The sequence below is a fragment of the Lygodium microphyllum genome, chromosome 16 (genome assembly GCF_053477565.2).
Source record: "Lygodium microphyllum isolate KBCC chromosome 16, Lygodium_microphyllum_v1.1.10, whole genome shotgun sequence".
Taxonomy (NCBI): domain Eukaryota; kingdom Viridiplantae; phylum Streptophyta; class Polypodiopsida; order Schizaeales; family Lygodiaceae; genus Lygodium; species Lygodium microphyllum.
In genome coordinates this window covers 1721683-1738505 of record NC_141150.1, presented here as the reverse complement: position 1 = coordinate 1738505, position 16823 = coordinate 1721683, and the positions used below count along the sequence as shown (strand labels likewise).

At 43.4% G+C, this 16823-nt stretch overlaps 1 protein-coding gene across 1 annotated transcript; it reads right to left on the bottom strand.

The window, feature by feature from the left end:
* Positions 1-4522: 4522 nt before the first annotated feature.
* Positions 4523-5511, bottom strand: LOC148022459 (uncharacterized). The gene is made up of 2 exons (XM_087696548.1): positions 5431-5511; positions 4523-5341 (listed from the first exon to the last, which is right to left on the bottom strand). Exons 1-2 carry the CDS (start codon positions 5509-5511, stop codon positions 4523-4525), a joined length of 900 nt encoding a protein of 299 aa, XP_087552674.1.
* Positions 5512-16823: the final 11312 nt, after the last annotated feature.

Below are 16823 nucleotides of genomic sequence, written 5' to 3'. Positions count from 1 at the left end.
TCATGGGTAGGTATCGAAGAAGCTAGAAACCCTAATTCCATCCTCTTCAATTAGCGTTTCATGATAAAGTATGCATGATATTCCTAGATACAATGCGAAGCCTACTGCCATCACCTCCTGATTCTCTAGAAAGAAATAGCATTGACATTACCAAAAGAACCAACAATAGCAATGTCATGTCTTATGTTATGCATTCTTTGTCATGTCATTGTTTCATAAGTTTCATAGCTTATATCTCATATTTTTCATGTGTCTTCTTTTCCCGTAATAAATTTTTCATGTGGCTTCTTTTCCCGCAATAAATTTTTCATGTTTCTTCTTTTCACGTAAATGAATAATTTTTCTACTATGATGATCTTGCAAATTAATCCATCCATGTGCTTTCGGATGTTGATATTTCCATTTATTCAATCAAGGTTTTATTCAATGCTTTGGGATGTTGATATTGCAATGCTTCATGCTGCTTGTCCTCATCCATTATTCAATCAATGTAAAATTCAATGCTTTCGGATGTCGATATTTCAATTTATTCAATCAATGTTATTCAATTACTATTCCATTCAATGCTTTGGTATGTTGGTATTGCAATGCTTCATGATGCTTGCCCTCGTTTGTATGATTCATTCCCTACTTCTGGATGTTGATATTGCCATGCTTCATGGTGATCGCCCTCGTTCGTTATTCCATTGATGAGCATTGATGGGCCCTAAAATGGGCCGGCACTGGCTCATGCACTAGCCGGATCTCTATCATGCCCTCAACAACCCCACGGCCTCGCGGCCAGGAGCATGAATGACACATACATCATCTTCCTAAACATCTTGCGTTTGTATCACGTCTCGTAGTCCAACTCTAACCCAATTAACACTCTTTAGAGGGAGTCCCAACACATTGCCAAATAGCACGAAGTACAAATATAGGAGATCCTCCCACGGCTCACTGCCGCTACCTCACTGCGACTCTCCTACACCTTGGGGATTGGCCCCTCGATGCGTCGCTAAACATATATAACACAACATCGCACATATTTCCACTCAAGGTACCAATTGATCGTATCCAGGAATGTACCATACCTCACTTTCTTTCCCCTAGGACCCAATGCCTAGCCTACAGCTTGGGATAACCTTACTCACTCAACGTTGGTCACGTTCCTCTAGAAAGCAATTGCCATGCATCCAGGAGGTATTATCTGATACCTTTAAATTTCTTTATGATTTATGCAAATTGTGAATGTCCATGTGCTCAAACAATTAAGAAAATCAGCATTTGTGCACATGTGGAAAACATTTCTTTCAATGAATTTGACTATCACTCGTATGCGGCGTTGCATGAACCTAGCACCGAGAAACCCTCGTGCTACTAGGTTCTTAATTTCTAATTATCGACCAACTTAAATGGTATGCATAAAAACCAGCAAGCTTTTCATCATTTCATTCAGCATTTAAACACCTTTTATACACTCTACCCCCTCACCCGTTTAGGTTGTGCATTATTGACCGGTTTAGGATTCATTTCCATGTTTTTATTGTATAAAAAGCAATAAAAACTCACTAAAACATAAAGGTAGGGCTGAACTGAGGCTAAAACTCATGCTTCGAACCCCCCATACATACACAAACATGAATCTTATTTTTCCTTAATTTTCAGTACTCACTACAAGATATAGACCTTATAGCGACGTTTAAAGCGACGAAAATACAAACAACAAAATTTGCCCCCGTCGTCGCAAAAAGCGTCGTTATTGACGATGCCATAGAATCGTCGCTATATGCGTTGCTATATGTGTCGCAAATGCATGCGTCGCTATATGCATCGCATTTACGCATATAGCGACGCATATAGTGACGGTTACAGAGAATTTGCAACGCTCATAGCGACGCCAATAGCGACGCGAGCAGTAAATTTGCGATGCAAATAGCGATGGTAACAGAGAAAAAAAAAATTGTGGCAGGGCAGCAAGCTGCCCTGCCACATATAGCACTGTGTGCTGTATGAGAGCCATACAAAATAGTTTCTGCACTGCTGCATACAAAGTGTTTGCAAACAAAAAGAATGTATACTGAAATCATAAAACTGATACATGAAATAAATACATGATCGCATAAAATGCGATTGGTACAATCATGAAACGATATCACTAATACATAGAAAATGTCTACATAGATCAGGCGACTAAAAACTAAAGGTGTGTGAGCTCTAAGGATCCAAGGGCGAGCTACAAATCCTCGTCCCCCGAAAGCTCATCCTGTTGCAAAGGAGCATCAAACGGATTCTGTAGAAAAAGAAACAACATATCAATCCACCATACAATAATGCATTCAAATATCTCATGGTAACTACGGACAAAAAAGATGAGTGACTTACAGGGCCACCGCGTCTATACAATCGGTCGATCAATGCCCTGAAACCGTGCCTCTCTGCATATCGAGTCTCAAGACCTTACGGATCGCGATTTGTAACGGAGTGCTGCAAAGAAAACAAAATGCTAACTGTTAGAAACATGATTGTCAGTACAAAGAATATCTCAAAAAAACAAATAAGCAAAACAAAAGAGAAACTTACAAAGTCCTCCAAATATGTCCTGTGGCCGCCACTCCCAAGATGATGCACCAATCCGGCCTCGATTCGTGCCCTCGCCGCCTTCCCTTGCTGACTCCAACGTCTTGGCGAATTTGTAGCCTCCTCCTTCAGTCGGCGCCAGTCGTCTGCATCTAACCACTCGGGCTTTGGAGCCCCACTCTTGATTGCCTTGCGTGCGTCGGATCGTCTATGTGACATGTATGCATGCATGCAATCCATCATCCAGCCTGTAGAGAATCTATCTACTGCGGCTGGCACCGGGAACTCCTCGTGCAAGGATGCTACTATGTAGTCCTTGCTCCCCTCCGGTATGTTCCTCAAATGATCCAGGACGTTGTGCCGAAAAACTTGTTGGCACAACTCCCTCATGCGAGCCATCACCCTCCTCCCCTCATCATTCATGATGATGGCTCCTGACCTACTATCCACTAGGTATCCATAACCCCTAGGAGTCTGCCTAAGATGGGCCCTCTCCCATCTTCGTCCACGCTCTTGGGCATATCCAGGAGACCCCTGTACATCCGGTGTACCAACGGGGGTACCCTCTCCCGGAGTGCCACTCAAAGGGGTGCCACCAAAGGGGGTGCCACCAAAAGGAGTGCCACCAAAAGGCGTGCCATCTGCCGACGGGTGCGCAAAAGCCGGAGTAACTGGAGTGGACGTCCCCATAGGTGTGACAAATCTTGGAGGTGACGCAGCTCCAGTTGAACGACGAGACGGAGACACCACGTCCATGTCTCCACAGCAGCACCCCCCTGATCCTCCTGCAGTCGCAGTCCCTCCCTCTGGCCCAAGTCGCGAGTGTCGAGATCGTCTGCTCAAAGCTGAAGCATCTGATCGCGCTGAAGCTGATCTAGCAAAGCGCCCTCACGAAGAACGAGACAGCTCCTGGTTTGCCATCTCTCTGAATCTCGCGAGTTGATCTGGAGACATGCGTGCCATCATGTCCTGAAACTCCTTATCGCTCATCCCTCGACTCATCCTGAAAATGTCGATACCTGCACAGATAAAAAATGATGTTAGAATAATCAATTTAAACTATACAAAGCACATTAATATAAATCATTTTTGAAAAATCTCTCTTAAAATGCATATCTTGTCTACCTTTATGGAAGATCTAAATAACGAATTGAGTAATACAATTCTCCAAGAATGAAATATTCTATGGTCCCATGTTAATCTCTTGACACAACTCTGCATACACTGGAAGGTCGATAGACATGTCACCACAAAAGAACGAGTCTGCCTCGTTCTCAAAAAATTCTACGACTTTTGTATTTCCATCATTGTTAGCTGATGCGGGCTCCAAGCTTGCGGTGGCCTCCACCCCTTGTAATATCGACCCCTCTATTTGCATATTTTCTTCATCTATGCCTGGAACATCGCTTTGATCATATACTCTCGCACCTCGAGGAGTTGACGGTATAACATACCACCATCGAGGTTGTCGGGGGTTTGGATGGAAGATTACCTGTTCACAAACACTTACAAAGCGAGTTCAAACCATTGTGACATAAACCATGTCGTATTACAATTAGCAAGCAAATGACTATTTGCACCTGTTCACAATGGGCCGGCAACACAAAGGTGTCGCGCAAATCCGTCCATTTTTTTTCGGAATCTATTTTGAGAAATCCAGATGGACCTCGTCGAATTGTTGTCCAGCTCCTCCAAGTACCACTTTGAACCACTACACATCGAATAGTATCATGGAGAAGCTACGGTAATCCACCGTAATAATACTTTGCAAGTTTCCAAAATACTCCATCTCATCCACAACCGTGTTCGGATCCGTTGCTCGTCGCCGGCTCTCTTGCTCAAACCTTGCCATGACACCACAGTCCATTGTGGAGTGCATTTTGTCAATACGCTCCACCCGAAAATGCCGTCCGCGCAACCACGCTGCACTATATATTTTGTACTGCACATTGAAACACTCAAATTAGATGTAGCAAGCAAATTTAGATACGACACATTCTAAACCCCTCATTACCTTTGGACTACATCCCTTCGAGAACTCCCACTCCTCCATTGAGACCTCTGTCCCTTCGCTGGATGCTACGGTCAAGGCTCCATGCAACCATCGTGTTGACATAAACTGTGGCATCTCCTCCATGCCTTTGGGATATCGAATCGGACGGTGACGCATACTGCGTCGGAATTCAGCTCGCGCTTCCTCTCGATCTTGCCTTGCAATCTGATACTTGGCGAGCCACGTTTCCATGGAGGCATGGTGCAACATACAAAAGCGATTCACCTTCTCTTCCATTGAGGCATCCATTCTTTTTTCTACCCCATTTTCAACCACCACATCTCCAGTCAGTCTATCATCGTCCTTCAGCATCCATAGCATTTCATTGTCTGGTTCCACCGTTGGTAGCCATTGTGAGATATGCACGAACGCCTCTGACACCAACCAGCCTTCCGCCATGCTACTTTCTGGACGAGCTTGTTGTCTCACAAAGCCTTTTAGGGTTTTCATGAAGCGTTCCAGGAAGAACATCCATCGCGTATGGACAGGTCCAGCAATCTCCACTTCGTCCACAAGATGCACAAGAAGGTGAACTTGTATCGTGAGCATGCTAGTGGGCAGGTATTTCTCAAAGAGACAGACCGTCTCAACTGCTCCCCGCCTTGCGGATTCAATAGAGGACGTCTTAATCTCTTTCTGTGAGATCCATTGCACCAAAGTCGACAACTTGTAAATGGCCCCGTGAATTTCTGGAGTTAGGCATCCCGCGATCGCGATCGGCAGGACAAACTGCCACAAATGAGAAAGCATTAAGAATAATGGTCACTTTTCAAATTTCAAAATGTCCACGCTAATTAAAATCCATTCTGTTCACAAACCTGACATGTCTTATGCCAATCATGGGATTTTAGCCCAGACATTTGGTCATCTTTAGAAAATGCGGACCTGAGAGAACGCATCATACCCGTCGGAGTGCGGATAGACTTGATTACTTGCTTCACAATGCGCTCTTCTTTGGTAGAAAAAACCCAGGGAGCGCGAGGAAGCTGCACTCCCCCTTCAGCACTCGACTGCGGCCAAAGCGCCTCCATCTTACCTACCTCCTTTAAATCCATTCGTGACCCTATAGTGTCTCTCTTTCCTGTGATGTGGTCCCGTAGCAAGCTGCCCACATTTTTGAAAATATGCATGGGATCCAATAAGTGGTTGACCTGTAAGTGGGTCCAATATGGCAACTCATAGAAAACTGAGAACCGTCGCATTCCATTTGGATGTGATTTCGGGTTTACCATTTTCAGCTCGTACCAACTTGCAGCGTTCATACGTGCTGGAGGTCGTCCAAGAAAACCTTCCCTGAGTTCATGATCCTCCGACAAGAAAGCGACGTGTCCTTGATATACCATCTTCTTCATGGTTCGTGACCTTTGGGAGTCTAACTGTGGCCCACACAATGGACATGCATGATAACCTGAGATAACAGACCTGCAAGGCGATCCACGACCTAGTGAATACTTGATTGAATGAAATAAAATATATATATTACCAGCGAGAACAAAGGTCTGCTCACCTGAGCACTCTCCCAATCCCGGAAAGTCATGCATCGTCCACATGAGAATGGCTCGAATGTTGGCTGACCGCCGACCATTGCGCCTGCTCATATCTTGCACCATGACCCCTCCTCCCACAAAATCTTAAGCTCATCGACTAATGGACGAAGATACACGTCCATATTTTTTACTTTGTAGCGGCCGGGGACGAGCAAGCTAAGGATGAGATGTCCTTTCTTCGTAGAAAGCCATGGAGGGATGTTGTAGTTGACAAGCACTATAGGCCACACACTGTAAGAAGTCGAGCGCAGACCGAATGGGTTCACACCATCCATGGCGAGACCGAGCCGAAGATTCATTGGCTCTCGCGCAAAGCCTGGGAAGGTAGAGTCAATGTGGCTCCATGTGCGCGAATCTGCTAATATTCGTTGAACTCCATCCGTGGACCTATTCTGCACATGCCACGTTGTTAAGCTTGCCATGGCAGACGTGCGAAACATGTGGTTTATGCGGGGGATGAGCGGAAAGTGTCTGAGAACTTTTTGAGGGATGGTTTGCCCTTACAAGTCCTGTCGATACCTGTGAGCACCACACTTTGGACATGTCTCCATAGTCTCGTATTCATCTCGAAACAATATGCAGTCGTTTATACATGCATGGATGTTATTGTAGTCCATGCCAAGCTTTCGTAAAACATGTCGTGCATCATCACGAGACTCAGGCATGGTATTTGCAGGTGGCAATATATGATACTTCAATAACCTGAAAAAAATCATAAAACACCTTGAAAAAACACAAATGTTTGCAATAATACTGTTTAAAAAAAAATCAATGAAGCTTGTGTGCAAGGTACTTGAATAACTCAGTCACACTCGTATCGCTCCAACCGTATTTTGCTTGCACACTTAAGAGTGCAAGCAATGTCTTCAACCGAGATACTCGGCACCCATCATATAATGGTATGGATGCTTCCTCTCTAAGTAGGTCAGATGTCTCAACATCCATGGGAATCAATGCATCGATCATTGCCTCCATCTCAAGCTCCAAGATTGTAGGCACGTCGGGAAGGTTGTCTGTCTCCTCTGGCATTGATAGGCCTTGTGAGTGGTCGATTGGCTCCTGCAATCCTTCCATCGCACGTCCACGAACTCTTCTAATTGGACGCAAAGGGTGCACTCCCCCTTGGGTCGAGACATCACCCCCCTGGATAGAAAATTTACCAACAAGACCCAATCTTATTGTGTATGGTTTTCAATTAGCTTGAGAGTACAATGCATGAAAAATGCTAACTTCAAATTACCGTTTGCTGAAAATCTACAATCGCCTGATCAATGATCTTAGATTGAAACTCGCCAAATCATCGTATGTGTTCTATAGACAATCAGCGTTTTCGTCTAATTACCAACTTGCATTGAGAGCAAGGACATGGGACACGCTGATTAAGATACGTCTCATGGTCTTGAACAATAAGACCTTCTTCGTTTGCCATCTTATCTACATTACAGCAAACGAGGCTTAAATGGATAGCTTTATGGAGATGTACGTCAAGTTGCAAGTTGACCATAAATCTTGCATTGTATATAGTAATTGAGAGATTTTCCGATGTTGTATCTCGGCCTTGTATCATGCTAAAGGATTTGTTTGTCTCGGTAGATAATTATTTGTTATATCTCGGCTTTGAGTATAAGTAATCCATTTTTAAATTAATGCGCGGCATCTATGAAATTTTATAACTATAGTAATAAAATTTATTTCAATCAATTCTACTCATAGTCATAAGACATGAGAGAAATTATCCTATACTCAATTTAAGGGTTTCTTCTTCTATAACAATACTTTTGGGTTCATTTTGATGAAGTACCTTAATGACCATTAGCTATGGTATCATTTTCTTTTAGTCCTTCCGTTGACTAGTTGGCATGATTTCTAATTTGGCATGCCTATAAAGTTAATACAAAAACAATGAATTATGCATATCACAATTAGATCCCCTACTTGGACTTCATGAAGGAATTGACCATTTTTAAGCCATCTTAAAGAGTTACCAATGTACGTGGCCCATGGCAAAGCACATTGCATACCATTATCAATAAGTCTATTATCTTAAATTTCCTTCCCCTCCCTCTCCCTCTCTCTCCCTCTTCCTCTCTTTCTCTCTTTCTCTCACCCTCACCCTCTCCCTCTCTCATTTCCTTCCCCTCCCTCTCCTTCTCCCTCTCTATCTCTCTTTCTCTCTCATTTCCTAAACAAGCAAAAAATAAAGTGATTTAAACATCCTCCAAGCAAAAGGGAGAGGGAGAGATACAATGCACTCTCCCTCTCTTTCTCTTTCTATCCCTCTCTCATTTCCTTCTCCTCCCTCTCCCTCTCGCTCTCTTTCTCTCTCATTTCCTCTCCTAAACAAGCAAAAAATAAAGTGATTTAAACATTAAACAAGCAAAAGGGAGAGGGAGAGAGAGAATGCACTTTCTCTCCTTCTCCCTCTCTTTCTCTTTCTCTCCCTCTCCCTCTCCCTCTCTTTCTCTCTTACTCTCTCATTTCCTTCCCTCCCTCTCCCTCTCTCCTAAACAAGCAAAAAAGAAAGTGATTCAAACAACAAACAACCAAACCCGTCGTGAGAGAGAGAATGCACACTCTCTCTCTCACCCTCTCCCTCTCCCTCTCGTTCTCTTTCTCTCCCTCTCTCATTTCCTTCCCCTCCCTCTCCCTCTCCCTCTCCCTCTCTTTCTCTTTTTCTCCCTCTCCCTCTCTATCTCTCTTTCTCTCTCATTTCCTAAACAAGCAAAAAATAAAGTGATTTAAACATCCTCCAAGAAAAAGGGAGAGGGAGAGATACAATGCACTCTCCCTCTCTTTCTCTTTCTATCCCTCTCTCATTTCCTTCCCCTCCCTCTCCCTCTCGCTCTCTTTCTCTCTCATTTCCTCTCCTAAACAAGAAAAAAATAAAGTGATTTAAACATTAAACAAGCAAAAGGGAGAGGGAGAGAGAGAATGCACTCTCCCTCCTTCTCCCTCTCTTTCTCTTTCTCTCCCTCTCTCATTTCCTCCCCCTCCCTCTCCCTGTCCCTCTATTTCTCTTTCTCTTTCTCTTTCTCTCCCTCTCCCTCTCCCTCTCCCTCTCCCTCTCTTTCTCTCTTACTCTCTCGTTTCCTCTCCTAAACAAGCAAAAAAGAAAGTAATTTAAACATTAAACAAGCAAAAGGGAGAGAGAGAGAGAGAATGCACTCTCCCTCTCTTTCTCTTTCTCTTTCTCTCCCTCTCCCTCTCCCTCTCTTTCTCTCCCTCTCTCTCCCTCTCCCTCTCCTTCTCTTTCATTTCCTCTCCTAAACAAGCAAAAGAGAACGATTTAAACCTTCAACAAGCAAAAGAAAGAGAGAGGGAGACTCACCAATGAGATATGGCGAGTGTGGGAGGCTTCTCTTTGCAATGAGGGCTCCTCGTCTCCTTCGCGAACAACGGCGGTGGCGGCGGTGGTGGCGGCGGCAGCAGCAAGTCTCTTCCTCTTCTTCTCTCACAAAGCCTTCACTCTCTCCCTCGCTCTCGCTCTCAAAAGTCGAAACAAAAGAAATGAAAACGGCGCTCGGGTTTCGGCCACGTTTTTTTTCCTGCGGCGTCGCTATTTGCATTGCTATTTGCATCTAGCGACGCAAATAGCGACGCCCATAGCGACGCCAATAGCGACGCCGATATCCGCCGTCGCTAATTGCCCAATTCCTTGTAGTGACTCAAAATCTATTTTTTCCCTATTTTTTTCCATTTTCCCTATTTTTATTGTATTTTTTGCAATATTAAATAACTGAAAATACAAAATGAGTTGTAGGCTGTGGCCCTTAGGTTTATTTGCAGAAAAAACACAAATTTAGTTTGTGTGTCTTGTTATATTTTCCATTTATATATCAAAAACACCCAATTTTCCCATATTTCGCGTTTTTTAAGGGTTTTATACCATTAATTTTAGTCAAAACACTTATGATTTTCAGATTTTCTGAGCATAAACTGATCAAACTCATAGCAAAATATTATAATGCATAATCATCCCATGGGAACAAATATTCATGAAGCAACTTGCATAAAATATCAATTTCCTTTGTAAAAATGAAATTACCGTTCTTTGCGAGTTGCAGGTTTTTATTTGCCATGTCTCAGGCTGATTTCCAGCAACCATTAATGCCCATGACAGTCCACAATCAGCAATCTTCATTCCTCTTGAACCATGGAGCAATCCGGTCCTCATTGGACAAGCATCCGTCATCCATTCTTCTTCTTCTTCTTCTTCACCACATGAATCTACCCTTAGAAGAGAGAGAGGGAGGAGAGAGAAAGACTGAAATCGGAGATCTTCATAGAGACTGCCATTGGAGGAGTGAAGCACGGCGAAATGATCAGCATCCAGGGGGAATTGAAGACCCAATGTTTATTGGCATGGTTGTTTGTAGCCTGCATTCTTCATATGGGAGGATGGGGCGAAAAATGCGCCGCCCTGCTCACGCCATTCTCCTGTCTCTCTCTTCACGTTTTTTTTTCCTTTCTTGCTTAGTGGCATAAAATGTTGGGCTCCCAAAAGGCATCACCCATTTGACCACTCTAATGTCCACCTCTTCGCATCTTGCCCGGTTTCTTGGCCATTTCCCCGTCCGGACTTCGAATTGAGCTCTGAAAAATCTTGGCCGTCCGGCTTGACATCCCGCATTGGCCGGTAACTCTTGTGAACCTGCACGACAGTCTAAAAAATTATGAAAAATCAACAAGTGTTGCTCGGGCACCTTTAAAGCACTTTGGCACTTAAAATCGTCCTAGGTCAAGTCGCCGCCTTCGACGTTGAATATTTTTCCCTTGATATTCGTAGATTTTGGTTATTTTTAAGCACTTCTTAACATCAAAATTCCGCTCTCATTGGCGACCACGGGATAGGGCGACTCAGCCCGTCGAATCCCACAATAGATCTGCACAAAACAACCAAAGGAAGCATCAAGCTGATACACAATAGATACATATTAAACACAGCACAATGCTCACCCTACCCCCTGACAAAACCAAGGCATGACATCCACAAGGAGTAGGCCTAGCATAATCTGATAGAAGGTCTGTAGCTAGTCACTAATCGACTGCTCCAACACGGCCAAACTAAAAAGAACTATCAAAAGAGGTTGCCCTAAGTGGTGGTCTGAACTACCTACCTAACTAAGGACAACACAACTAGGAGCTCCTACTAGGCAAGGACTCCTATAGCCTGATCAAGAAGTATTTTTTTTTCAGCACATTTCTTCTTTTAGGGTTTTATTTTCCATACTTAGGCACGTAAAAAGGAGGGAGCTGAGCGTAGTGACCCAAGGAGAACAGGGCATCGGCCTCAGGTCCTATCTCGGTACCCAAGAACCTACCAAGCCCTCGCAAGGCAACACTTCATCCTTTTCTAACGCTCACTTTTATTTTCGCTCCAACCTTCCTTAATTTCTTCTTTTTCAGCAAGATGCTACCCCTAGGAAGACAAGGCATCGGCCCCGGGTCTGACTTGTTCCCAGGAACCTACCAGGCCCTCACAAGGCGATGATCAATTTCTTATAAATTTTCATTTCTTTTCTTTTCTTTTATAGGGGTTAGAACCCCTTTTTACACACCTTTGTATATATTAATTTTCTTTTCAGATATTCAGGGTTTTATCTTCCCTATCATCATTATTTTTCTTCTGGCAGGCTTCTCTAACTGCCTCACAACTAACAAGAACTCCTAGAACGGCTGCCTAGCAGGCTAGCAGAACAGGGTCACTAGGATTTCCGTCTAAAACAAGTCTTTCAATGCTTGACAATGTCTTTATAGGAGGCAATGACTACTTCGACCTCCCTCAAACATACTGAACCTAAACCTGGGACTTCATGCCTTGGTCGCCGGTCCCCAATAAGAAAAGAAAATCCCCTTAACAAGTACACACACACATATAGCATGAAAACCACAGTACTCATAAAGGAGAGATGTCACCTAGACTGGCCACAAGAAGCATCGATGCCGCGACAAAGGCTCCCTCCACCTCCACGGAATCTGTCAAGCACAGAACTAAAACAAGAAACCATTAACCGCACCTGCAATAAACATAAAATTGGCCCACTTGGCCTAATGAAATCAAGCACTTCACCATAGAAAAGAATCGGCCCTCTTGGCCTAATGAAATAAAACAAAGTAGCACCTACACATCCTTCCCTGGAATAGCATGGATATACAATAATAGGTTCCCTCCCAAGGAGGAAAGACAGGCTCGCAGCCCTAAACTAAATGCATAAGGTTATGACCCATCCCTCCTACATAGATAGCAAGAGGCGTACGCATAACATGTTGTCTAATTTACCTATGGGTCCAGGATAATAACGGTAGATTGGTCTCAGCAACTCTTTGCATCACCCATATCAACCATTGTCTGCCATATATTGCATGCTCTGATAACATTCCCCAGAAGCGACCAGGTCCTGTTTCATCATTGATAACGATATCCAAACTAGGACTACAATTAAAGAAGAGGTCTTCCTCATAAGCAAGATTTGCCAAAGAATCCGCAAACTGATTCCAGTAACGTGGAATCAGCTGAAAAGACACTCTCTCAAACTCCTCAAGTAGGGTCATCGCGGTCCAATGATACATATAAAGAATGGAATTCCGCACTGTGTATGTCCGATCTAGCTGATTCAAGATCAACTGGGAATCCCCTTTTACTAACAACTGATGAATACCACCTTGTTTGGCAATATGCATTCCCATGATCAAGGCTTTATACTCCACCATATTGTTAGTGAATCCTACCCCGAGATAAGCAGCTAACTTCATCGTCATTCTACGTCGGGGGTCTCGGATTACTACTCCCACACTTCCTTTTTTATTAGGGCCCCTGGACGCTCCATCAAAATATAATGTATACGTTCACAATGGGTTTACAGAGCTGGCCATCACAAACTCCTCTATTCGTAATTATGGTAATCAAAGTTTAACATGTTGAGAGGATGAACTGACAGCTCCATCCCACCTTCTTCATTGAACTCAACAGGGATACTCGTCAATAGTCGTAAGCAGTGATGGCACAAGACTTTGATCTCCCACACAAAGGTTCCGTCTTCTAGCTCAATCACTTTGTATCATTTGCTCCACCAGATAAGTTTCCCCTGATGGTACCTCTGCTCCAGATATGAGTGCTCCAAATAAGGGATTAACCGACCCATCAATCGACTTTAAGCTCTTCCGCAGGTCTCAAATCATTCCTAGCATGGACCTGCAATGCATTTTCTTTGTATTAGCAGACTTAGAAATAATAAGGTTTAATCTTATTAAGATTAACCTTATTTTTAAACTCTTCTCCCTGTAAATCAGCTAGTAGGGCCGTAGACCTATTTTTCCCTAACCTGAAAATCTTGTAGGGGCCATCCCATTTAGGTTCCAGCTTCCCTGGAAAAAACTCCCTACAGCATCGTAATAGAGGACTAATTGTCCTTTTTTAAAGGTATATTTCTTTGCTCTAAGGTTATGCAACTGCTTCATCTGACGTTTGGCTACCTCCTGGTGTAATAAGCTCTGCAACTTCAGCTCATCCAGGTGGGCTATGGTCGTGAAACGTTCAAAAAAGGAAATCCTTATCCCCCAAAGAATGGTTAATTGCAAACCGTATGGTTGGCAATTCAATTTCAAGGGGCAACACACACTCTTCCCCATAAACCAATTTGAATGGCGTATGGCCGGTAGCTCGCTTGAACGTGGTATTATACGCCCATACTGCCACATACAACTTCTTGTCCCAGTCTCGTTTCTTCTGAGAGACTATCTTAGACAGTATCCCTACAAGCTGTTTATTAGTACTTTCAACTTGCCCATTCGCTTATGGATTATAAGGAGTCGTTTTATTGTGCTTGATTTTCCAAGCCTCTGTCAAGCTTTTGATCACCTTATTCAGAAAATGAGTTCCACGGTCCGACACTAATTCCCTTAGTGGACCAAAGCGGCAGATAATCTACTCTAACAAGAAACTTGTAGTCTCTTTTGCATTGTCCTGCCTCGTTGCCCGTGCTTCTGACCATTTTGTAAAATAATCAGTGGCCACTATAATATACCTCTTTTGGGTAGTAGATGACGGGGTAATAGGACCCACAAAATTAATACCTCACTTCTCAAACGGAAGGATAGCCATGATAGGCATAAGTGGGCGTTTCCTATTTTCTCTACTGTCATGCCTCTGACATGTATCACATTTCTTAACATACTCAAAAGAATCTTGGAAGATAGACAACCACCAATATCCAGCTCTTAATGCTTTCTGCGCTGTCAACCGTCCCACGAAGTGCCCTCCACATGCAGAGTCATGACACTCCTCCAAGATAAAAGGAACCTCGTCAGGCATCACACATCGGCGGTAGATATCATCAACACCTTGCCGATATAGTGTCCCTGCAATTAAGGAAAACTTCAAAGCCTGTTGTTTGATTTCCTCTTTTCAGACTTTGACAAACCAGCTCCCGTCTCTCTTGTCGATAGATAGTATGTAATAGCAGCATACCAAGATGGGATAGAAGCTGTATCAATTTTAAACATTTCCTCAATATCGCTTCCTTCAGCCAAAATCTCTTTCGGCTCCCCGAAATCCACAAGGCATTCCACAATACCCTGCAACCTCAGTGGCTTACTCTTAATCTCATAATCGAACTCCTGCAAAGTGATTAAACACTTTGCCAAACGATCGGGCGAGTGCAGCTTATTCATAAGCAATCTAAGTCCTTCCGCCTTCGTATAGAACACTACCTTTTCATAGAGGATGTAGTTCCTGAATTTCTTAGTCCCAAATACCATTGCAAGACACAACTTCTCCATGTAGGTATAATTGATCTCTGAAATGCCTAATTTTCGACTAGCAAAAGCTCTCGGGTGATACCACTTTTCCTCCCAAATTTGGGCTAAACAGCAGAGCTGATACTATGTATGGTGGCTGCTGAAAACATATAGAACACCTCGCCTCTTTTAGGTGCTTTTAAAATAGGTGCTTTTATTAGCTCCTATTTCACATCCTCAAACCATACTTTGCAAGCATCACTCCATGCAAATAGACAGTTATAGGATAATAAATTCGTTAATGGCAATGTTCTTTTTGCCAAGGCATTTATAAACCTTCGATAGTACCCTATCGACGACAGAAAGCTATGAACCTCTTGTGGAGTACGTGGCGGACTCATAGCAACTATGACCTTGATCTTTTCAGGGTCAGTTGCTATCCCTACTAAACTGACCACATGGCCTAGCAATAGCCCATAAGGTACGCCAAAGACACACTTCCATGGATTAAGAGCGATACAAAATTGTCTGCAGCGCTCAAAGCACTTTCTCAAAATAATCAACATCTTTTCCCTTCCAGTGGCTGCCCCTAGGTCATCAATAAATACTTTCAACTCATCTGGGGAGATGTCACCAAAGGTCTTGTCTGCTGTTCGTTGCCATGATCCACGTGCATTGCATAAACCAAAGGCCATCACATGGTACACAAAAGTACCAAAGACAGTAATAAAAGTGGTTTTTAACTTGTCTTCTTCTGCAATTGTTATCTGGTTGTATCCTGTAAAGCAATCCATAAATGAATATAACTCTCTACCCGCTAATTGATCCAAAATCTGGTCAATAAATGGCAACGGGTAGTAATCCTTAACTATCTGCTTATTCACCTCTCTAAAATCCACACATAATCGGATCTGGTTGTTTTTCTACTTCCTGATAACAACTGGTGAATACCATTCTGTGTGTTGTATAGGGAAGATTAACCTAGCTTTCCTTAACTTCTGAAACTCTCCAAACAGCCCGTCCCTCAGTTCGAAAGGCATACGCCTTACCTTGTGATGCACAGGATGACTGCCTTCTTTTACAGGAATAGTATGAACAGCTAGGTTGGGAGGGATGCCTCTCAGCTCATCATAACTCCAAGCAAAGATATCGCGGAATTCTTGAATTAGGGACACATAGTCCTCCCTTTCTGCTGAACTAACCATAGAACCTATTTTAATTGGCCGCGAATCATTCAGCGTGCCAAGGTCTAACTCAATCACATCCGCGTCTCTTATCCTATCTTGAGGCTCTATCAGCTCATTTAGAGTTATCTGATAGATATCCTCTGTAGTGGACCCCTCTTTAGATTCATCGCTGGATGATGCCTCACTACCAGATGGATCATTTGCTGTCTCTAATTCCGTAGAAGATAAAGGAGCTCTCTCACTTTGAGGAGACTCAGGATAAGCATCGACTATTACTCGATTAGCACCTCTACCTAGAACCACTCGACCGGTGGGTATATCGACTTGACAGACTGTTCGTAAGATCCAAGGCCTACCTAGCAAAACTCGATAGCTAGGGCATCCTGCAAATCTTATCACCCTAAAGTCCAAGAAACATTCTACACTTGCAACTGTAACATGGACCTTAGTAACGCAACCTTCTGGTTGTCTTAAACTATCATCAGCCATTCTCAGAAGGGTGGAGCTATCTTTCTGGATGCCTAGACCTAGCCTCTCCATCAACTCGGAACTCATGATGTTGACGCAGGATGGTCAAACCAATCTTTCCGTACTCGTGCTATGCCGAGAGGTTCCACAATATACCCGATATGCAGGATCTTCTTAAATTTCTTGTGTACTCCTGGAGATAATTTGATCAGTTGCAACAGATTCACATCTGGTTTAACTTCGCAAAGAGAACTCGCTAAATCAAAGTCGTGA

What these genes read in the sequence shown, in the direction of transcription:
- LOC148022459 (XM_087696548.1), bottom strand. Translation starts at nt 5,511, where the DNA reads ATGCGTTCTCTCAGGTCCGCATTTTCTAAAGATGACCAAATGTCTGGG. An exon ending in ATTGGCATAAGACATGTCAG is followed by an intron (nt 5,342 to 5,430) that starts GTTTGTGAACAG and finishes CATTTGTGGCAG; the next exon opens with TTTGTCCTGCCGATCGCGAT.